At 49.5% G+C, this 23,031-nt stretch overlaps 5 protein-coding genes across 5 annotated transcripts; 3 read left to right on the forward strand and 2 right to left on the reverse strand.

The window, feature by feature from the left end:
- Positions 1-1,010: 1,010 nt before the first annotated feature.
- EPUS_00601 (uncharacterized protein) lies at positions 1,011-1,844 on the forward strand (the record flags this gene model as incomplete). The annotated part of the gene is made up of 1 exon (XM_007804630.1): positions 1,011-1,844. One exon carries the CDS (start codon positions 1,011-1,013, stop codon positions 1,842-1,844), a length of 834 nt encoding a protein of 277 aa, XP_007802821.1.
- A 1,300-nt stretch (positions 1,845-3,144) lies between these two features.
- Positions 3,145-4,572, reverse strand: EPUS_00602 (uncharacterized protein; the record flags this gene model as incomplete). Its single annotated transcript, XM_007804631.1, has 1 exon — positions 3,145-4,572. The coding sequence occupies one exon, from the start codon at positions 4,570-4,572 to the stop codon at positions 3,145-3,147; it is 1,428 nt and encodes a 475-aa protein (XP_007802822.1).
- A 2,525-nt stretch (positions 4,573-7,097) lies between these two features.
- On the reverse strand, positions 7,098-14,705 carry EPUS_00603 (uncharacterized protein; the record flags this gene model as incomplete). The annotated part of the gene is made up of 2 exons (XM_007804632.1): positions 7,098-7,221; positions 7,279-14,705. The coding sequence occupies 2 exons, from the start codon at positions 14,703-14,705 to the stop codon at positions 7,098-7,100; spliced, it is 7,551 nt and encodes a 2,516-aa protein (XP_007802823.1).
- A 1,045-nt stretch (positions 14,706-15,750) lies between these two features.
- Positions 15,751-19,329, forward strand: EPUS_00604 (uncharacterized protein; the record flags this gene model as incomplete). The annotated part of the gene is made up of 2 exons (XM_007804633.1): positions 15,751-15,927; positions 15,982-19,329. The coding sequence occupies 2 exons, from the start codon at positions 15,751-15,753 to the stop codon at positions 19,327-19,329; spliced, it is 3,525 nt and encodes a 1,174-aa protein (XP_007802824.1).
- A 2,044-nt stretch (positions 19,330-21,373) lies between these two features.
- On the forward strand, positions 21,374-22,921 carry EPUS_00605 (uncharacterized protein; the record flags this gene model as incomplete). Its single annotated transcript, XM_007804634.1, has 1 exon — positions 21,374-22,921. The coding sequence occupies one exon, from the start codon at positions 21,374-21,376 to the stop codon at positions 22,919-22,921; it is 1,548 nt and encodes a 515-aa protein (XP_007802825.1).
- Between the last annotated feature and the right edge of the window lie 110 nt (positions 22,922-23,031).

Raw genomic sequence — 23,031 nt, forward strand, 5'->3', positions numbered from 1 at the left:
CTGGATTTCGTTTGGTTTCATCGCCGCAGCGACTACTCACACCGGATACCGCGAGAAGGTAGAAATCCATATCCCAGCTGTCTGAATGACTGACAGCTGCTCAGTGCAAGCTCACTGAGGGCGAGACATTAGTATTGAATATAAGATAAAATCATACCAACACGCATGCCCAGAGGCGCCTTTCTCCTAGTATTCGTATAGTAGAAGCTGATGCAATGTGGAAGATGATATGGTGGAATTTTCTAGCCCTCCGGCTCGTCTTGCAAGTAGTCAATCAGGCTAGATTTGGGCCTGTGGTAGAGCCTACGGCATTGCTCCCTCCGCGAAATAGCCTCGCGGAACGCATAGCAGCCTTCATGCAAGCGAGAGAAGAAGGTAAGCAGAATGTGGCGAGATAAAATGGGGCCAAGTTTGCAAGACTTGCATGACAACTAGTCGGGTTTTCTTTTGTTGTTCGAGCAGAGAATTGACAAAGCCGCAGGTGGACCCGGCTCATGCAACGTTAAAGCGGCGCTCATCCTATCCCGAATAGGGGTAAAGGCGATGGGCATTTTTGTTGGCTTGGCGTTCAAGAAGGTTTCATCTGTGGTCGATGGCGCTTCCAGAAATTACACCACCACCATTCATTCTTTGACGAGCTTCCCGGCTCTAACATGTCTTCCACAAAGGTTGCTGAGAGGTCTCAGATAGACCAGGCTGTGAGCATTGTCTCCTGTCTATTAGTAGAAACCCGAATCTTCAATGATCTCTTTGTTCTTTCACGAGTACTGACTAATTGGAGATTCGAGTCCAAATTGGTTTGTAAAGCTTTCTACTCTTCACTGTCACTTCCGTTATTCTGCTCTTTCCTTGTTTGCCAGCTTTCGTTTCATTTTGTGTCTTTAATCGAGCAGGTCTTGCTTATTCCGAATGTCCCTCTCCCTTCATTCCGTCTATCTTTACCACGAAAAATAGCATTACTTGATTGTATCGCACTCTCTTTAAAGAGAACAGCCTTCCATTCTGGAGCCATGAGATTGACGTCTTCTACTTTGGGCTGGTTCCTTCTCGGCTCAAACCTCGTCTCTGCACATGATGCGATCTTGAACCGTGCCGCGAAGATCGTCACGGTCTACGTTCCCGCACCCACCTTCACCCCACCACCGTCCTACACCGCGGAACCGTCACTGATCGACTCGGCACTAAACAGCACAAACGCTTTCCGTTCCCAGCACAATGCCAACCCTCTCACCTGGAACACCTCTCTCGCCAACGCAGCCTCCTCCTGGGCCTCTAAATGCCAGTGGAAACACTCCGGCGGCCCTACCGGCGAAAACCTCGCAATCGGCTACCCAGACATGACCACCGCAATCGACGCATGGGGCAACGAAAGAAGCATGTACGACTTCAGCGGTCCGACCGGGTTTAGCAAAGAGACGGGCCATTTCACCCAGCTGGTCTGGAAGGGCACAACGTCCATGGGATGCGCAGCGATAGACTGCACCGACAGGAATTCGCTCAAAGGCTTCATGGTCGTCTGCGAGTATTGGCCACCCGGGAACGTGGTCGGGCAGGGCAATTCATATTTCCGCACCAATGTGCAGGCGCAGGTTCATTCCGAGGTGCGGCGGTCGTCGGGGTCGACAAACCAGGAAACCACGACGTTGACCAGCACCATGGAGACCAGCACGGCGACAGTTGTTCAGGTCGTCACGAGCGCCGAATATATGGCCACTCGTTCTCAGAGCACCGCGTTAGCATTGGGCGATGAAGCGGCGGCAGATCAGCTTGAAGCAAAGGCGATGGGTCAATGGGCCATAGGAGTTGCGGTTGCTGCGATGATTGTTGCGGGAGCGATTGGATGATCTTGGGGCACTTTGGCGGGCTGGCCTTTGACTTGGATCGAAGTTTCTATGTATATAGTCGACTGCAGCGATGCAGTTGCGTTTGGTACGCCACCGAAGCACAGGGCACCGTGTTCTTGTGCCGGTACGAGCCGGCTCTTGTTCGCTTCCTGTAATTAGATAATCTAGTGGATATACTACCAGATATATCTTCTCATAACCTTCCAATCCATGAACAGGAGAGGGTTCCTTCCCTATCCCTAGATCTTCCCCCTCCTTAATCCATTGGATTAACATACAAAATGAACATTCAACACGCAAAGCGACCCTGTTATTCCCAGGGTCTAGAATCACAGAGCAGGTTAGTGCTATTTGCTTTGCCTTCCGTGTAGTTGAAGGTGAAGGGGGATACTGCACTATAGAAGGAGCAGGTAGACTATTTAGGAGGGAAAAACGAAGGACATCCAAAAAGAGATATTAGAGTATTATTACTAGCAGCTAAACATACATGGGTTACCAGAGATGCCTATAGAAAACCCGTATAAGATGTTACATGTGGATCCACCTCCACTTCCCACCTCGTACATACCACCGATTCAGGTTTGTTCGAGCGCAAAAAATGTGGCAGCTGACTAGTTTAGTGTACATTAGATTTGGAAAGAAAGACCAGGTTGAACGAAATAAAGAGCAGACGAGATCTGTGATGTGTGGTGTGAGAAAGAGGTGCTTTCATCGGATGATTGCCGAGGAAAGCAGGAAGTTTCGTGGGTTCTTGTATAATGGCTTGTAACAGGTGCAAGCTGCAAGCTGTGAAAGCTTGCCCGGTGGTCGATACGCTCCAGACCAGTCTTTGCGAGGCAAGCCGGGCCGTATGCTATGGGCAGGTGGTATGGGAAAGAATAGGTTTGCAGTGTAATGGCTCGCCAGAGCGATGTCAATGTCGGTATTTTGGACATGTTACGTTGGCGAACACGTTACGTTGGCGAACACGTAACAGTAGAGGAGACATGTATTGTTATATTTCAGGAGGAATATGGGAAATTTGATGGCTGATGATAGTGAACAGGTGGAGGATAGGACGGCAGGATAGGCTGGACAGGGTGAAGTTGAACTCTTCGGTGAGTATTTGAGTACGTGCAGCAGCGACTCCCCATCTGGTTGCTCTCCACAGCGCTTGTGCTCCGAGCCTGCTGGGGGTTTAAGTTGAACAAGTGACTCGTCGGTAGCTCCGATGTCCTCTCTCCTATACCACCCCATGCGGTTGGGTAGCTTGAACTAGGAGAGAGGCAGAAGACAGCACTTCTGGCGGAAGCACCTCTGCCTATCTGAGATTGACGTTGAATAATTTGACGGCGGAACCAAACATCTTCGCAATCCTGGGGGCAGCGTAAGAGCCGTCCTGAGCAAGATCCATAGAATCCGAGACCCAAAGCTTCATAGCTATGTCGTCGATCACTGTGTCAGCCGTTTGTCGCATTGGCTCGTCCACCTTTGGCGTTAGGTCGACCTGCCTTCCCGTTCGCAGCATGAGGATCCTTCTCGCAACCTGAACAACCATCTGTGCATCCACCAGCCCTTCACGTCTTCTGGACGCAGCGAGGAGCATCATGGCTTTCCCGCAGACTTGGGGATCCTTGCAACTCGACCCTAACATACTTAGAGGCGCAAGAACCCCCACCTCACATGAGTATGTCCTACGGGAAGGGTCGGTCAAGCGGAGAGACTCTATCAACGAAATGATCTCCCTGCCCCGTTCATTCGGAGTGCTTCCAAATATCGAATAGTCATGTGGAAAGTTGGCGAGAATGAGCATTTGTGCGGTCCGGTGTAGAACTTTGAGCATTGTGGCCGATTCTTGAAAGGTCTGGATCTCAGAGCGCTGACAGCTGTCACTATCTTGCTGAAGCCATAGTGCTTCGAGTGCCGATGACCAGTGCTTGAACTGTGAGACAAGCTGTTTCTTCTCTTGTACCACATGTGCTGGTAATTTCTCTGGCTGTACATGCTTAAACGGGGCATTGATGGTGCAGAATCGCCAGGCCTGATTTCGCAGTTTATCGAGAGCCAACTGTGCTTCGTACAAATTCTGGAATATGTCAGTGGCCACTATGGGCTTGAGCCCGGTCCTTTCGTCGAGGGATGTGAACTCAAGCAATGGAACGCGTCCTTCATCAAACGCAGTGGCTTGCAGATCCAAGCGTGTGAAAAAATGCTCCAGCGGTTGGAGGTCCTCGGGTTCATCTTTGCTCTCCGTTGTATGGGCTTCTGACTTCCTCCTTGCCATTGCATCACGAAGTATTGTAAGTCCATTCCGAAGATGTCCAAGCGCAGAATCGTATTCCCCACGAGTACTCTCGAAGCAGTAGAACAACGCAGAGCAGATCAACGCAACTTTAACGGACGGTCGCTCTCGAGAGGACAAGTAGGTCCGTAGCTGATGTATCGCCTTATTATACTGAAGAAGGCTTTCAACACTGGTAAGCTCATTGCCAAAACCTTGGCCTTCCGGACAGTCGCTTGTCACCAAGTCGAGGTGGATCGAACTTAGTGCAATCAGGGCGTGACGTACAACTGGCTCTTCGTGACTGCATCGCAGCACTGTATTGGACCAGAAATCTGCGCCGCTGCATAGATTTCCTGAGAGGTCCGAGGCCGCTTGTACGCAAAAATAGTGAAGCTTTTGGCGGTCTTTCTGACTGCCCGGAATCTTGAATGGGATAGAGTATGATGTAATTGCTGCTAGAGGCATGGGGCAAGCGACGCGTCTCGTGGAGGGAATTACCATACTTCTGCCACACTGTGGCTGAACATGGCCATAACGTCTCTCTTCAGAGTAGCCATCACAGCTTCGGCCAGAATCAACACATCTGCGACACTCGGGCCGTTCCTCTCCACATTTCACATGTCGAACCCTAAATACAACGTCAATATTATTTATTCGTCTGTACAATAAAAAGAGCTACGACAGCATACTTGCATGTGGAACAACCGGTTCTCGCTCTGGGTACGCTGGCTCTAGTCCTCTTGACCAGAGTCTGGGCGGACATGGCTCGTCACGTCACGTCAAGATTTCTGGAGGTTACATCTGACTTCGTAAGGGAGAGCCTCGGAAAGTGCTTTATGTCAGAGAAATGTGACTGACAGCATCAGCAGTTGAGTTATCTGTGCTGAAGACGTGCTACAGGAATACGCTTAGGCAGGATGCCGAGATCAGAGTTTCCGTAGTACACTGCAGGCTTCAGAGACATTTGCCGTGTATCACTATTCAGCAACGGCGATGTAGAAAGTTAGAGTAGGATCCCTCAAGACTAGGGACCCCAAAGTTGTCACCACATTTCATGCCAAGATCATGGGGGTACTTAAGGATGGTGGTAAGTTTTGGGGGCCTCCGGGCCCGCCCTGCCCACGCTTGAGGCTACCCAGCCGCGCTACTGCGACTCGAGCAAGGAGCGAGAGCCCTGGTGGTGTCTGCCTGGATCGTATCCACCGCCGAGGCCGAGGTCAATATCTCGTGGCTGTGTTTTTGGCTCGTTTGGCTCGTAGGGGTTGGTGGCAAGGCGAAGATGGCGGCTACGACCTGTGTACCCCAGGCTTTAGGCTGACAGCCGAGTACGGAGAATTGCGTTATGGGGCTGAGTTGGATCCGGCAGCTATGCCTAGATAGGATGTCTTGCGATCAGAGGCTGCCTTCTGACAATCACACAGGGGTACCCGAGTAAGACCCGCAGACAACCCAGAAGAATGCTGGCCATAGATCACAACAATCTAAGCGTCGCTGAGTAGCTTGATGCGGTCTGGACGCCTTGCTGCGGTGGGAGTCGGCTCAGTTTGAATGCGTGCATCAAAAATTATATTGCTGCCTTGACATGACTTTGTCACCCAACTGTCATTCTAACCAGTACTTGGGAGTAAGTTAGAGGATGCAAGCCTACTACTAGTAGTAAAGCCCACAGGGACCGCAGATCGCAAGCATAGCGGCCCCTAAAGGCTCTCGCCTCAAAGCTATGGCGGCTTCAAGCGGTCGCTGATCACAGTCTGCATTATGCTTTTTCTACGGATTGGCAGGGTCTCACAATGACACTTCGAGTCGTGCTAAGTTATGCCAAGGTGACACGATTGCAGTGTTTGGTCTCACACGCCCTGCTACTTAATCAGATAGTGTCAAGCCCGTTCTCCTAACAGCAGTTTAGCACATGTCGGATGACGATATCAAAACCGGGTCGAAGTGCTTTTTAAACTAGCAACCATCACTTGCGATCCCAAGCTCGATGAATACATCATACCGACGCTCCGTTTTCGCTGAGCGGACGAAATAGTGGTTTGTGATTCTCGCTCTTCGAAATTGGCCTTCAGTTACAACCACTTCTACAGTCGCCATCCCCATGCCCCCTTAGTTTTCCGGTCGTAGAACGAGGTGAAATATGAAGTGGAGGATCTGTTCTTATCCCTATGCGAACTTGACTCAGTAATAACGTTGCTGTTGAGTTCCATATGGAGATTGCACTCACATGTTCTTCTGCCAGCGCTTAAACTCCTGCTCCTGCTGCTCTTTCCATTCCGGTTTATTCCTTTCTTGCTCGGGCCTTGATATGGACTGACTCTTGAAGCCGAGCTTCTGGAATAGGCTTTTTCTTCCGAGCGTCATCCCTTTTCTCGACGAGGTTACTTGAGTTCAAGGAGCGTTTGATATTGGAGCTGAAGTCGGGTATGGTGGCCAGAGTGCTCGGCTTTAAATCATTTTTTTAAATCAACGTGAGGCTGTGCTCGAAAGAACCGCGGATGCATCTGAAACATCGCTCCTGCGCCCCCTCAACGAGGGTGTGAAGGAAGTACTAGAACTGGCGATAAGCTTTAACTAGCTTAACTTGGCTCTAACGTCTTTTCAGTGGATGTACTTGAGATCCTGGACCCTTTGGAGAGCCATAAAGGATTCCTTGTACATTGCCTAGAAGAGTGCGCGCAGTAAACTAAATGCCAGAGGGAGAGTCCGCCAAGAAATTTTACAGAGAAATGCTTCAAGTTAGATATCATTCCGACAAGCTTGTGAAATACTAATGTTGTCCCACAGCGCACTATCATTGTAGTTGCAGGATGGAGAACTCGCACGATGGCCCTAAAAACAGTCATTGATTCCCATATACTACACTTTCTATGCTCGCTTCATTATGCTTGTTAACCATGACTTCGTATCTTCGTGCGTTGTGAACATGGGTCGGTATGGGCTCTGGAAAGCGGCAACAACATGCCCGAGACGCAAAATGCGTACTCCCTTGCTCAGATTCCGAATGTGGCAACTTCCGTTAACGCCTTGTCCATGTTGAATTCTTTCTGGTTGCTATTAGTATCAACTCGACCTCTTCGCCTTTCCAAATGGACGGGCTTGAACTGATGCCAGCAGCTAAAATGTGAAAGTCAGTAATCAACCACGAGTCTGCTCCTGACAAGGTTTGCTTACTTGGGCGCCTCCAGAACATACCGGTCCATCGCCTCCCGAAAGCGCTTCTTGTATTCCTTAGGGCTCGTCACCGTCGGCCGATTCTTGTTCCCACCAGCAAATCCCCTATCTTTGATCCATGACTCCAGTTTCTTATCCCATGTATAGGTTCGGATACAGTCAATAATGCCAACAACAATCTCCTTGCGATTCTCATCTATTGCGACCATTAGACTGTAGTCCATGACGTTCTGCTTGGCCAAGAATAAGGTATCGTTATAAACCGACGTCTTGAGTAGCCTTTTCGAATGCTCTCTGGCAAACAATGGCGACTCGTAAATGAATTCGACCATGTTTTCATCAAGGAGGACCTCGTTACGCTCTCCAGTGCTCTGGATGCGACGATTCCGCATAGAGCCCTTCAAATCGAAGATGCGCGTCGGGACTCTATCATAAAAGAGATTTTCCATGATAAGCAAGAACCAATTGCATTCTACCCCAGTCACAGGGTTCTTGATGATGACCTGGTAGAAGCCAAGCATCTTCGCGATGACAGATGGTAGCTCATGAAAGAACGCCTCGGACATGATTTGGAAATAGTTTGGCGCAAATTTGAGGAACGCTTGGGTCTCGATTGGTGACAAAGACTTGAGCACAAATCGATCGTCGAGTGTCTTGAGGAACAATGACTTCGTCTTGCCCCCTTTCGAGTCCCACTTCATGCAGCGAGACAGTGATTCGACGATACGATCAGAGACGCCGCACTTTCTTCGAACAGCATCAAATTGCTCTGCATAGAAGATCTTGCATAACATCTTGGCCGGCCCTTCCTGAAATTGATATCTTAGGTGCGTTCCGGTCTTTCGCAGCAGGGAATGCATGACATCAGCTTGCCCTTCTTCGGTCCTCACACCACCAGGTCCATCTAGCTCCGTCAATCCATCACGGTGCTCCTGAATGTCGCCCAGCTTCGATCTATAGTCGTCGGAATCAAGTGCAAAGGCGATGACCGAGCTTGGTTCATCTTCTCGTATAATAATGTCGCAATCGGCAAAAACATGATCTGCTGGGGTCAGGGGATAATCTAGTGGCGTCCATCCACTCGAAGACCGTTCCGCCCAGAAATTCGTCAACATCTTCATCAGAGATGTCCGTTCGTGCTTTGGAAGTTCCTTTAAATCAAGATCTTCCGGCGAAAGCTTGGCGAGGTCTTCTGGAGACTCAGGAATTTGAACATGATTAAGTGCGGGATCTGTATCACTATTCTCCTCCTCACCATCCGACGGGGCATGGCTGGCATCATGCATCTCTGTCTCGGTTTCAATGGTCTCGGTGGCAGTGTCCTCGCCGTGAGTCGTGGAGTCTTCAGACTTGGCGGATGGCACAGTCTCTGCGAGCCCGGACGTGCTGCCAGACATCTCACCCTGTTCACTCGTCTGCCGATCATTGGACATCAGGCTCTCCTCGCTTGCGTCTTTGCTTTCCACAGCGTCGTCCACGGATTTATAGACCTCCACAATCGGCCTGGAGGATGCCAGCGGATAGATGCGAGAATTCCTATTACGTGCGGCACGTTGCCTTCGCTCACGAATTCGTTCTTTCTCGAACTCTCGGCTCAATTGTTCGAAGTGCTTAGCAAGATTTGACACCCGCGAATCTTTCCGCAGAGCAACTGATCGTGGGATCAACGATTGACCCTTTCCAAGCTTGCTGCCTTTGAGTTGGCTGAGTCCAAATCGTTCAGGTACTTTCTTGTCCGCAGCCTTGACCATTGGCTCGTTTCCAACAAGCGACATGTCTTCCTTGTTGATGAGTTTAGAGCCAAAGCCTTGTGTGGCTTGTATTGCCAAGAGAGTGCCACTTTCTACACGACTGTTCTCAGCAGCAGCATTGAGGATCGCGGCAGGCTGTGTCTGTGCACGCAAAAGAGGAGGAACACTTGGTCTGCTAGCCCCTTCTTTCTTAGCTAAAGTATCAGTAGCCCTAGGTATGCTGGAGGGAGCATTGAGAATTGGATTGGCTGGGGCACCTAAAGGCTTGTCATTGTATTCACTGCTGCTACCTCCGCAAGAATGCGTACCACCAAAAGGTGTAGACACTTGGTTACTAGCTTTTGCACCTTCTTGCAAATGCTTGCTGCCTGTGTCACCCTGAGATGGGTCAAGCTCCGTAGGAACATGGTGATCAGGCATGACGGATGAGATTGCCAAATCCAGATGACGAACGTTCTCGTGATTTGTCTGATCCACGGCGCTTTGTGCTTCTTGAGGGCCCCGCTTCTCATTCATAGATAGAGAGCCCTGGCTTGACTCTAGACTTTCTGGCACTGCACCTGAATGCTCCTCCACGACTGATTGAAGCACACTCTGCGTCTTTTCCGGCGATAGGTGGGTCATCTTTCGTGGCCTCAAAGGTGGATGTACGTCCTCTGCATCATCTCCCTTCTCCTCCAATGATGTCTCCGATCGGGGTGTGGCAATTCCCTCGTCCGTTGATGTTAATGAGGTCACCGACACGTCTCTATCTAAGAAAATCTTCTTTAGCTGCAAAGTGGCAAGCCTGCGAATATCTTTTTCGGACGGAAAGAAGTCCCTTTCAAATTCGGCGAATGTATTGTCCCATTCAGCTACCTTCTCTTGCATGGATCGAATTGACTGATTGAGTGGTATCGTTTCCCAGTGTCGAGAATTTGAATAGTTGTCTTGCAACTGCTTGACCAATGCCAAATGCTCCTCGTTAGCGCGCTTAGTCAACCTCTCAATTTCTTGCTTGCATGCTTCTGCCTTCTCTGGCAACACTGCCTGTAAGTTGATGCCCTTAAGTCGTGATTTGACTGACACCATGAACCTATTCAGTCGACGCTCTGATTTGACATAAACCTCGTTTCGAAATGTTAGATCATTGTCAACTTTCCAAGTGATACGCATTCTGGGTACAACGACCTCCAGAAGGCTAATCGCATCGTAGTGAATACGGAGGGCAAAGTCCTTGTAGCCAAAGTAACGAAGGTGATCACGGTGGAGGTCATGAGGACAAAGACCAGCTCTTGCGTGAAGATCCGCACTCAAGAATGAGAGTTCCAAGTATTTGCCGAAAGAGTACTTCCAAGAATTAGCTGACATTGGGATTGTAGGCGTTTCATTTCCACAAATCTTGCACTGACTCCACATCAAGATGATGTCTTGCATGCCACGCATCTTCGCCGGAAAAGGCTGCACAAACACACTCACTTGAGCCTCGCCATGGACATACTGCCTGTGGTGGTCGTACATCTTCCTATCGCATGCACTGGACTGACAAACGTCGTTTGCACGGTAGCAGAGGTCCTCAACGTATTGGCCAAGGGTACAATCCGGCTCAAACTGCTCGTCGCTTTCATGTTCGTTGTAAAAGCCAAAAGCCAAAAGGTCAGGACCAGAGCAAGGTACCGATGTAGCCGTAGACACCTGACTGAACAGAACGACGATGTTTTGGTGAGCATATGGATCGAAAAGATTTCTGTTGCCTGAAAGATATGTTTCCCACTGACGCTTCTGCGTCTCATAGTTATGCAAAGCCTTGTCGTACTCCGTATCATGTACCACATGTAAAATCTCTCTGACTTTGGCCCCGGCCCCGATCAATGAAGTATGGACCATTTCCGGACGGATCAGAGTAAACCTTTGGGCTTTAGCCTTTTCTTCAGCTGATTGCTCGATCGAAAGATCTTGATCACGCAGGCGCTTCAAGTAGGCGACCCTTCGCTCGAGTTCACGAGCTCGCATCAACAAATACGGCTGCATAAATTTGACAAATGGCGATGCGGAAAGTATTTTCGTTTGATGTTTCTCAACCAAATCCTCGTAAAAGGTTGGAACAGGAATGTCATCTGGGATCTCAGCAGTTTCAGCGCTACCCGTTGGATTGGAATTAGAGATAGAAGTCACAGATTGCTGGTCTTTCCCCGGTGGCTTCTCATCATGAGGCGCGGTGTGCGCGTGCAGACGCTCGTTAACAGCATTGAGAGTGCTCATGGGCTTGTGTGCATTGTCATTGCTTCCCAGATATTTGCGTGGGGAAATCGTTCCATTCGCAGACACTGAAGGTATAAGAGCAAATTCATCACGCATAAGAGAGGTCTCAAGCTTCAAGTTGTAAACCACATATACCATAAACTCGGTAATACGTTTGATCTTGGACAGAATATTGCTTTCAGTACCCCGAAGGATGATGGTGCACCCGAGTTGCGGTGGGCACCCAGAGAGATGCATGTATGTCTTTCGTTTTCCGTTAAAGACGTAGGTTTTGACGTCAAAACTTTCGCAAACTCCAGTCTGACCAGGCTTCATAGCCAATTTGTCCATTGAATGAATGATTCGCGTCTGCGTGCATCGGGAGACTGCTTCCAGAACTGTGGGCTTGACGTTAAAGGCCGTCGCTATATTAGCCTTTTCAAGCAGCTCTAGAGCCATTCCTGAAACGTGGCGTTCCACGAGCAGCAATTGGGGTTTCTGAGCAGCAATGCGACCAACAAGGTTTTCCAGATATTCGCGCTCTTGACGTATGACAGGTTCCAGGCTCATAAAATGTTGCTCGTGACGGGCGTATTCCAAAGCGAAAGTGATAATCAGAATTCTCGGTTGCTGAATGCTTCTTGGCATGCTCTTGAGCGCTAAGTTCTTCGTAAAGACGAGTCCAGATATATAGGACGTGTCCCCTGGCCTACCACCGGGTATTTTCTTGATTTTGACGTAATGTCTGATATCAATGTCGTCTCCACGTTGCACGTCCGGGTCGACGGTGTCTGTGGCTTTAAGAAGTATAGGTACTAGGGCAGTCTCCCAACTGGAAGGACGGGGCACATTTGCATCATTCAAGAGTTGTTGGAGGAGTCTGCGGACGTGCTGTAAACTGGCCTGATTCAGCTCGACCGGTGGAGCCCCTGCGCCTCGCATAGAGGCACTTCGAGTCATCCGCGAGCCGCTCGGCAAACGCGAACCGGCCAGGTCATAAGTCGTGTCTTCCTTGTGCAAATTGGGTGAAAGTCGCACATGAACACTGCTTGCTGTGCTCAGATTGCGTTTTCGAATAGGCCGAGAGAGGTTTCCGCGTGAACTTATGATACTAGCATCATCTCCCCCAGCAGAGTTCAAAAGGCTAGCCACACTTCTTTCCGCCAAACGTGATCGGCCTTTTCTGACCGCGGCAAGGAGTCCTCCAAATGAAGCCCTCTCACCTTCAGGCACACTTCTTGACAGCTTGCCCTCGCTAACTTCCAAGATGTTTGGTTGGTCATCTTCGCTGGAAGCGTCATCGGACAAATATTGCGCCAGGTCTGGGTCTATAATGTTATCATGGTGGAAAGCTGATTGCTGCGCATCCTTGGGAAGATCATCCGCCAACCTCCGTTGGAATGGAGCACGATCTTCGTGATATGCCTTAAAATTGCGAATATGTTGATGTCTTGAATAGTGTCTTTTGTGACCATGGCCAATCGTGTGAGAGGTCTTTAGTGATCTTGATGAGCTAGGCCGAGCCAGCGGCCTGTCGTCCGCGTCGAACTCAAGAATAGCTGATCTTCGGTTGCGGCTGTCAACTGCTCTACGAACAGGAAAGTTCATGGTCGGTGTCTTCCTGACTTGTTCTAGGGATTGAGAGATAATTGATGCAGCATCATCATCGACAAGCGGTGTCCCATTCAGCTCTTTTTGAGCTATTGGCGTTTGTGGACGTATTGCTGTGGGACTCGATCGAGAGAAATCCTCCATAGAATAGTCGGAAGAATCATGTTCATGAGCATTGATAATTGCTTCACAGGGCTTGCACACGCGGACAGAGCTATTTGAGCCAAACTGAGACCCTCCGATAAGGATAGTGCATTTGTTATCAAATATTTGCCCACAAGTACGGCAGTGATGTTTTCTGCGAAATGTGGAAAATGGTTCTCCGCAGTGGAAGCAATCTTTGGCGTTTTCGTCCCGCATCCAAAACTCTCTGCTAAGAAGCTTACTTCTAAGCTTGTTGACGACAATCTTGGGAGCCTGTCGCACACCTTGGTCGGCGTCTACAGCACCATCGAGGGCCTCTACCTGGGTTCTATTCTTGGAGTCCGCTCGACTTGTTTCGGTTGAGGTCGAGTTGGAAGATGATATTCGTGCAAGGTTAAATCCAGGCAGCTTCGAAGTGCTGACCCTAGGAAGCAATTTCTCTGCAGGTCTTACCGAAGGACTGGCGGGAGACTGAGGTGATTTCACATCATGCTTTGAGTCGGGAGATTTTGTCAAATCTTGGAGTGCATCACCCTCAAGTAGCCTAAGAGCATCTGCTCTTGTTTGCGAGGACGTTTGACCACGAGAAGCAATACCGGAGACTTTCTTAGTACCGTTCCTGGACTGTTCGACAGCATCATCAGCAGAGGATATAGACAGACTGCCTGCTGCTCCTATCGCTGTCTGAGATCTCAATGACTTTTGGGCTGTCATAGAACTCACCAAACTCGTCGCTTTCTCCTGATCATGAGATATAAGCGAGAGATCGTGCTGGTATTGCATTGGAGAGCTAGGAGCAAGCTTGGACGAGGTGAGCTGATGTTGCGAAAAGCTTTGTGTTCTAGCGCTTTTCGTGTGATTTGAAGAAGCATCATTGTGCTGGCTATGCTGCATTGTAATCTGCAGATCCCCATCAAAATCATAAGAATTGCTTGAGGCGCTGCCTTGGTGCTCAACTGGTTGGATCTGCGAGACAGGTTCTCGAACCGCGTTCAGTTTGATTTCGGCCACGGTGGGATCGACCGCCAACGAAACGACATCCCTTGACATCTGCGCCGCTGGAGACCTCAAGATGGGGGTCTCAGGCCCTGAAGCCTTTGACATCACACTTCCGGCCTTGGAAGACCCTTTTGATAGTGTGGGCACGCCATCTTTCTGGGCGGCTTCAAAAGAGGGAACAACAGGTGAGTGCAGCCTAGACTGCTGACGAGAGATGGATGGGAGATTCTCATGGCCAGGTTCGACTACATGCAACGCTTGAGGTATTCGAGGACTTTGAGAGACAGGCTTGGTTGATGGTGAGGAGGTACCCGAAATAACGTTTCTACTGGGAAGACCTTCCCCATACGGTATCGATTCATCAGAGATCCTATTGGAAGAGGATATAAAGTCTTTCGCGCCCTCTACCGATGCCTTGAACTTGCTGTACAGACCACTCAAGCTTCCTTGCAACTCTTCCGCAATCCCTGGCTTCTCGGTTGCAAGCGAGGCATCTGGTGGAGAAGTATACTCGTTGAATACGGTCAAGGAGGTAGACTGATATGCAGCGTTATGTATGTTATCTAGGGCTTCGTTCAATGTTTCGCGATCTATCGGTTCTGAGTCTGAGGCGCGTGAGCCCCTGCGCGGAGGGCGGCCGAGGGGCAGGAAAATGGTGGAAGCTGTTGGGCTCGGCGAGCCGTGGGATATTTCTGGATTCATGGCGTCGTGGGAAAGGCTCTCTTGAAACAACTGCGGAGTGAGAAAAGATGTGGTCCTTCTCCATGACGGATTGTGTAAAAGTTTGCCATGGAACCTCTCCTCAATAGAGCACTCTCTGAGGAAGTAGTTATGTTGATGGAGTTTCGCCCAGTTGCACAGGCTCCATTCCGCAGACTCACTATCTTGATAGGCTTCCTCTTTCCAGACACCGGGACGAAACAAGCTGTGTGGTGGAATGGGTCCTATTGGTGTCTCTAGCAATAATGATCACCACCAGTTGGGAAGCGGCTACGACATCCAGTGATACATAGTGAACTACTAAAACTTTCAACTTAATCATTAGCCTCGGGAGACGCTCCGGGAGGCCAAGCCTTGTAGGTCGTGGCGGTACAGTCACGCCCAAAAGTATCCGACCATGACAAAATTTTCACACCAAAATCCACCAAACCCCACCAAAAAGACAACTTTTTAAAAAACATGTAGCAAATTTTGCTAGGCGGCAACTATATATGAAAATTTTTAAAGTAATAGAAAATTGATAAGATATTTTTTTACTAATAGAAAATTTCTGCTTAAAATAATTAGATATCCGTGAGGTAAAGTTCAAAGAGAAATCATTTAAAAAGATTTAAAATTTTGTATGAGGTCCCATACAAAATTTCATAAAATTTTTGATTTTTTCAAGAATTTTGCGTTTGAACTTCAGCTCACGGTTATCTAATTATTTTAAGCAGAAATCTTCTGTTAGAACAATAAAATTTTATCAATTTTCTAGTATTCTACAAATTTTCAAATATAGTTGCCGCCTAGCAAAAGCTTTTAAAGATATTTTAAAAGTTCCACTTTTTGGTGTGGTCCCACACAAATTTTGATGTCGGTCGGATACTTTTGATCTAGTACTGTACAAAGGCGTCATACCCGACGACGCGTCGGGAGAACTACGAATTGACGACCCAAAAGTCGCGTTCAGCACCGCCGCGGATCAGCCCTTCAAACATGGGATTGGACATGATGTCTCACAACTCTAGGTAATGAAGATGCAGAAATGCATCGCTTGACTGAATGGGTCGAACCTTTGCTAGCCGAAGGACTCGGTCAATACATCTCTTCAAAGAATGCTACTTCCTTGACACAAGATTCGAAGCAACATTGCAGTATTGTTGAGGAGCTCAGCAACCTTTGCGTTCGCCCTTTAACAGATCAATACCTCTTCTTGGTGGACGTATGTCATCTACATGTCCCATGGTTTCAGTCCGCGTGTTGCTGATCTGTCTAGTTTCGCTCATCTGAAGGGGATGTTGAAGCAATTCTTACAGATTCTGCCTCGACGATTGAAGCTGTATTTCCTAGATACACTGTGAAGCCGTGGCAGACGAGATCTCGAAGTCTGCTTACGAGCTTCCCCGCAGGCACTTTGTTTCAAATATCGAAGGCGGAATTGCGCGTCTCCGATTGTTTCGTTCCTCCGAGAATTGAATTGTGGGTGCACTCTTTCGAGATCGTGGGAGACTTGGGGAATGAAATACCGTCCATTACAAAAGAAATAGGGGCATCCTCGGATCTAGGGCGTCTATTGGAATCATATGCTGAACTACACAACCACAAGAACACTCAGGAAGACACCATAGTCATGAGCTCTCCATTACGCTCTCAAGAGAGCAGCTGTTCCTCGAAAGTGAATTGTGAAGGTATTGATGACACGGACGTCAGCGAGATGAAAGACATGTCGCAACCGTTGTATACGCAAATCTCTCTGCCGCTAGCAACCAAGCACAAGCACCATCCGTTGACCCCAACGCACCCACGCGGTTGTTCAGAGATCATGCCAAATGAGATGATGAGCATCCGGGACACGTCGCCATTGCTGGTGGCAAGTAAGAGCGTGCAGGCGTCTATTGCTCATGTGGAGGACCCAGTGAACCGTGTCAAACCGATGCTGAATCAACTGAGTGCCAAGGTGCCGAGTTACAACAGCATTCAAGGGCAGCAAGCCTCAAGCCGGAGCTGTGCAAATCCTGTCAAGGAAGCCCTTGGTGACGCACCTTCGGTGTCTAAGAATCGTGACCATTGGCCAGGCGGAAGAACCCCATTGACAAATGGGAGATATCTTCCCCGTTATATCACAAAGCTCTCTAAGGAGCAACAACAGGTATTAGAAACGGCCAATGCGTGGCAGCCCTCGAAAGGACACCGACAAATCCGTGGATCACTCCCGAACCCCATACTCAAGATTTTCACAGAGCTTGCGGACGAGGCATCTGATGAATCTTCTACTCAACGCAGCATGAAGGATCAAGTCGCTATGATTGCAGAAGAGCGAGCTGAAGGCATCCAGCTTGACAATGCAAGAGACAGCGACCGGGACTCTTTAGATCGCGAATCGAACGGCTCGAGCTCTCCTATATCAATTTGTCCGTCATGGCCTCCTACACCACAAAGTCCAGCTATACTAGAGCCTGCTTTTCCAGAAAACAGCAGTCCACTCCAAGCACCATACAGACGGTTTACCCCGTCTGTGCCGCGATGTGGGAGCCCGAATGGGAGCTTGGGCAGTGTCACTCAGGGGTGTCAGATTGTCGAAAATAAATCATTGGTAAACTCCCAAGAAGGAAAGAGCATTGTAGACGCGACGGAATTTTCAAGAGATGACGAAAGTGCTGGGGTTGCACAAAAGCTATCACAGTCTTCCCAGGGGACGATCGATTCCGCAAAGTCTAAAAGGAAGAGAGAGTGTGACAGCCCAAGGGTATCACCGGAGCATGGTTTGCCTCAAGATGGAGATCAAGAACAATTCCAAACCATTGAGCCTCTCAGGCCCCTGCTGGTGCACTCGAATGCAGATGAGTTTTCTCAGCGAGACCCTATACTGACGGCTCCGCACACCCAACATAAACTAAATCATCAAACAGCCGGCGGCAAGGCCCTCATCCATGTGCAAAGGACACCTTTCGTTCCTCAAACTTCCAGTTTGATTGGGGGTCCAGATGTTTGCGAGCATCAAGCCATCTTCCCATACAAGAATGCAGATGAACCAGTGGCCAATGACCAAGAACCCCGATCGTCCACGTCTGTTGTGGCAGGCACTTGCATGTATCCGCAAGCAGAATCGCTCAAGCAGTCTGAAGTAGGAAGTAGGATGTCTCTTCATGGCGGTTATGAGTACTCTAAGGATGAGCAAATGGAGGTGGAAGTCGTACACGACATCATCCCCGCCTTAGAAACTGCTGATTCCTTAAATGCTACGTTTGACGCTCCTTCATCAAGCCCAAACCCATCAATATCCCCGCCAGAAGAACGTCATTCTGACTCTCGACTTGGTAAGAGAAAGTACTGTAACGATGATTATGGTACACCAGTGGCCGAACTAGCCGGGTCTGCAGATGGTCGCAGGGCTCACTTGAGTCCGGTACTCTCGAAAAGACTACGGAGAACGAGCGAATTTCCATCACTTGAGGCATTAGAAGACTTGAGTACTGTACGAGCGCCATCGGAAATAGCTCGAGAATCGCGCCGCGAATTTTTCCGGAATCAGCAAAAAGTGGTAACCGGACGAATGCCCATACTGGATGAGACCGACAAGCAGACGCCGTCCCATGATGCATATGCAAAGAGCCGTGAAGTATCTCGCTCCATGCAGCAACGTCACCCTACCCCAAGCACTGGTCTAACGTCCCGTAAAGATATGAGACCAGAGAGTGGCGTAGATACAATATTTCATCTATCTTTGGAAGAGGAAAGAATGTACAAGACTTACAAAGCAACATATCCTAAGTATCAAGGCACCGCTTTACACTTTCACAAAGCCTGCAAGCAGATCAAAGCACTTCAGAAAGAGGGGAGAGCTCCGCATCCATCATTGTGGGATGATTTCATCTTTCGCCGGCATCATGACTATCGAGACTATCTCATGTCGGTCACCGAAGCTTGTGAGGATGCACTACCATACCTACAGTATTACACTGAGCACGTTGAGAAACCGTCGTATATGCAACTTGTCGTCAAGGCATCCTACATACTGTCACTTGGAACTGACTCCGCTCTCGGGTCAAGCGTAAAGAGCCCTTCCCTGGTAGCGCAGAACCATGGCAACGCCGCGAACAATCTTGAAGATTCCATAGCTGTGGGTAGCTCCGCAAGCAACGTTGAGCCTGCGCAGCACATAAACTCACCAACTGTGGCTTGTGATGATGGTAAGAAACAGGACGTGGGCTACGAGCTCAATTCATACAATCGGGACGAGACAGAGCCGACCCAAGAATCTTGTGTAAAGCAATGGGTTGAGGAGCTTTCGATGGACAAGATGAGTAGGATGGAGTCGCCCGAGCTCGGTTCTCCTGTCGTAGCGACCAGGAAGGAAAGCAACCCACAGCGGGTCTTAGATGACGCAGCCGAGGTGCCGGTATCTTCATCGCTTGAGCATCAACCAGCAGTCCTTGAACATAAAGAAGAGGAGTTGGCCTGGTGCGATGACCCTAACACGCCATTCAGGACCTTTGCTAGGACCTATGCTACTCTGGCGAGCGAGAGAAAACAGCTCAAAGGGTCTGTTGAAATAGGTGCGAAAGGTTGCTTGGAGCCTAAGCTGCAAAACTTGATTGACATCTTCACCCTTTATAAGAAGTGAGATCCGGAGCAAGACATTATTTTAAGACACAACCTCATGCACGACTTCCTCCTTGTATATGTATTCACCCGAGAAAGCGTGTCACCTCGTTCAAACGAGCCGATATATGACCTCAATCGTTTCTGCGTGGATGCCGTAGACTGAAAACGTGGCACATCATTCTTAACAACAGGCGAGCGCTCTGTTCCCTCGCTTAAGAGCAAGCAATACCTCTGCTTAGCATACAACGATGAGACGGCCACAAAGGGGGCTTCGATGAAGTTGAGATCTGCATTTCCAACGCTCATGCAAATAAGCGAAGCAACCCATCTGGCAGTTTAGAAGCAGCTACCAAGACCCGGTGTGTTTGGGCAAAGAGGAAGGGGCTATATTTGCTTCTTGCAGAGCCGCACGCCTACATCACACCTCTCACCATCAGTAGGGAACGTTTGTCAAGGCACCAGGACGGTCGAAGTACGGTACGGTGTTGATCGCACGATGGACAACAATGCCCAAGCACGGGCGGGTGGTCTATGCGAGGCGCCAGTGGCGGCGGCGTTGCCAGCTTTCTCACCAATTGTAATACTATGGGGGGACCATGAATTATTGTTAGTTCAGCGCTAGTATCTTTACTCCAAAACGTTCTTTGTACGAAACAGCTAAGCCCATATCAGACTAAAAGTAAAATTTTAGCTCATTTGAATGGTCATACTTCAATCAAGCTTTGCAATAACAAATCACAGCACCGCAACGGAGTAAGAAGAACTAGCCGCTACTAGCACCAGACTAACAATAATTATGCCCCCCCCGTAGTATGTTTAACTGGCCCAAGACTTTCAGTGTATTCAAGCCAATCACGTCGCTCAAGGTGAATGTTCGACACACAGATATCAACATTGGATAAATTATTATCATATAGCATCCCAGCAGGCGCCTTTTGTTCGGGCCACCTCGGCTACACGCAAAGATATGACCCAGCGCAGGATATCACAAGTAATGAGATTCGCGCCGCAGGATTGGGCATGGTGGTCCTCTCTCCTCTCGTCCATATCGCCTTGGGAGAAAGCTGCCCTCGCAAGAGAGGCATTTAAAGATGGCGTCCGCTGTCTTATTTAGAGGACGCCCACGGTTTCCGTCATTGCCGTAGTTGGTAACCAGATTTCTCCTGCATCAAAATCCATCGAGGATCTGAAGGCAGAGTGTTGCTATTCGTGGGCGCTTGAGGTCATACCCTCTGTATGGACTCGTTGAATTGATGGTGAAACAAGTAGCCGCCAGCAATGTCCGCAACGGTCGTTAGGCTTCCGTCTATGGGTCGATCATCGCTGTTTTCCGTAGCAAGGATCTAATCAGCCTGAGCCTGCCTGGTCTATCCTGGGAAGCATTGAGCAAATGAGATTGCTTCTCGAGCCGCCTGCGGCACTTCAGCCAATCGGAGCTTGATTCTCGCAGCGTGAATCTAAATACCATCTTTTCTGCATGACATGAACGCGGCCACACTCGTTCTATATTTGCCTCAAGGACATGATTATTGCAGATTGAACTAAGTAGTGAGCGTTGAAAAGCGAAGAGTATGTGGGGTCTCCACCATAGGTCTGCGTCATTGTTTATGCTGGTCAATATGAGGTCTGCTGTCTATGCGCTGTGCCCAACGATCACTGGCTGGGGGCCAACCAACGTGCAGGAGAAAAGGCTGTTTGTTCCCCACTTGTGCGTTTGCACATCCGCGGTCAGGTCAGTGCTGAACCTTCTTCCAGCGGCTGACAGCCTTGCTTATCTGTGCAGCTCCCGTGCTTCTCTTTCTGCCTGCATGGTCACTGAAAGCCTTGCTTCGCCTTCTGTCCCTCTCCCTCGCCTTCGAAGAGACACATTACTGACCAGTTCAACGCGTTCACTTTGTGTTTCACATGGTCTCTGTCTTTGAAAGCTTGAAAGGCTGGCTCGACCTGGGGTTTAAGGTGGTCTAATCTGTTTGACCGTCAAAGCGTTGTGCTCTTTCACCTTAGCACCCACCATCTACGCTTCTCCTCAAGTTATAGCCCCCTAACTATAGGAAACAGTCGCCATGGCCGGAATCTTAGATCGCTGTGTGCCTTCACGACGGCTGGAAAGGAGACGTCAACGGGCTCTACACGAGAACCTGGACGCTCGTTTCGGAGATACGCACATCACAGCTCCTACAGAAGGCGCATGGAACCAGATTGGCAGCGATGCAGGCAAAGAATATCAACCACGCCCTGTCATCAGTGGTGGATGGAGTCCTGGGATGCCGTCATGTGAACCACCAACTGTATCGAGGTTGTCAGTGGAGAATGCTATTGAAGATGGTTCTCACGATAAGGAATCTCAAAGGCATAACTTTACTATCACTATTCCATTTCCCTGGCCTTCCCGAAAATCACATACTCGGGCATTATCACTCGCAAATAAGGCGGAAATCAACTCGAGCAAAAATGAGGAGCAAGGAGAGCTTAGTCCACGATCATTGACGTCCTCGCCCGAACCTACCCCAAGATCCTTCATCTCATCACCAGACCCAAACACCAAATCATTTGTCTCATCACCAAATACTACTTTACCGTCACAAGCCACCTCTCCTGTGGTTATCTACAAGCCAGTGTCTGAAGAGTACAAGCAGCAGCTCGCCGAAATGGCTGGTGGTATTACTCGATTTGCATCGTTTTCTTCCCCACCACCAGATCGACTCCAGAATACCTCACCAATCAACGTCACCTATAAGCCGGCCTCAGAAGACTTTGTCAAGGAGATGGCAGAGGCGGGTATGGGGCTCAGTCCTATGATACCACAGAGAGAGACCTTTTCACATCCTCATGCCTCGTCGAAGTCTACTCAGATAGGCCTACCTCTAGATCCGAGACCGACACTAGTATACTCGCCAGAGCCACGGGATGCGACAACGGGGATGCCAGAAAACCCAGAAACAACATCTAGGATTCGCTCACCGGATCTATCACTGGGCCTGCCTGCCGAGCCACGAGTCGGCACTTCACGTTCCGCATCTCGAGGTCCTACAGCCGACCGAATCGGCACGACTCGCTCAGTCTCGCGAGGGCCGGCACCTGATCGAGCAGGAACCACACGATCTTCTTCCCGCGGTCCCGCATTCGAGAGGAAAGGCAGCGTGCACTATTCGTCAAGACCGAGTCTAGATCACCATGCAAACAGGCGTTCAGCTTCTCGAGGCCCCCTTCATGAACGCACGGGAAATGCATTACAGAACCGCTCTGCTTCATGCGTTCCAACCTCTACACGAACGCCATACCGTGAGTCTGTCTCCTCGGATTCTAGCACGGGAAGCGGTATCACTCCCTCTTCAAGCCCAACGCTCAACGATCCCTCCGTAATCAACACCACCACCAACACCAAGCGTCTCAGCAAAGCTGAGAGGAGTCACCAAGGTAGTGTTGGCAGTGCAACCGGCTACTACTCAGCAGTCGCCAAGGAATACAGGAGGATAGCCAGCGATGTGGAGGACATGGAGTACGAGAAACGCAGGCAGCAGGAGATTGAGGACGACAGGAGGAGGAAGAGGAAAGAGAAGGCTTTTCAGGGTCCACAGGAGATGGTCCCGGATGCGGATGAGCTTTGGTGATCCATGTTGAAGGGGCTACCTTGGCCCCTCTGGGAAAGAAGTTGGAAAGATGGACACCAGTAACCTGTCTCCTGCTGCATGTTTGGCGTGGCGTTAGTGGTGCATTGAAC

The sequence above is a fragment of the Endocarpon pusillum genome (assembly GCF_000464535.1).
Source record: "Endocarpon pusillum Z07020 unplaced genomic scaffold scaffold344, whole genome shotgun sequence".
In the NCBI taxonomy this organism is placed as follows: Eukaryota; Fungi; Ascomycota; class Eurotiomycetes; order Verrucariales; family Verrucariaceae; genus Endocarpon; species Endocarpon pusillum.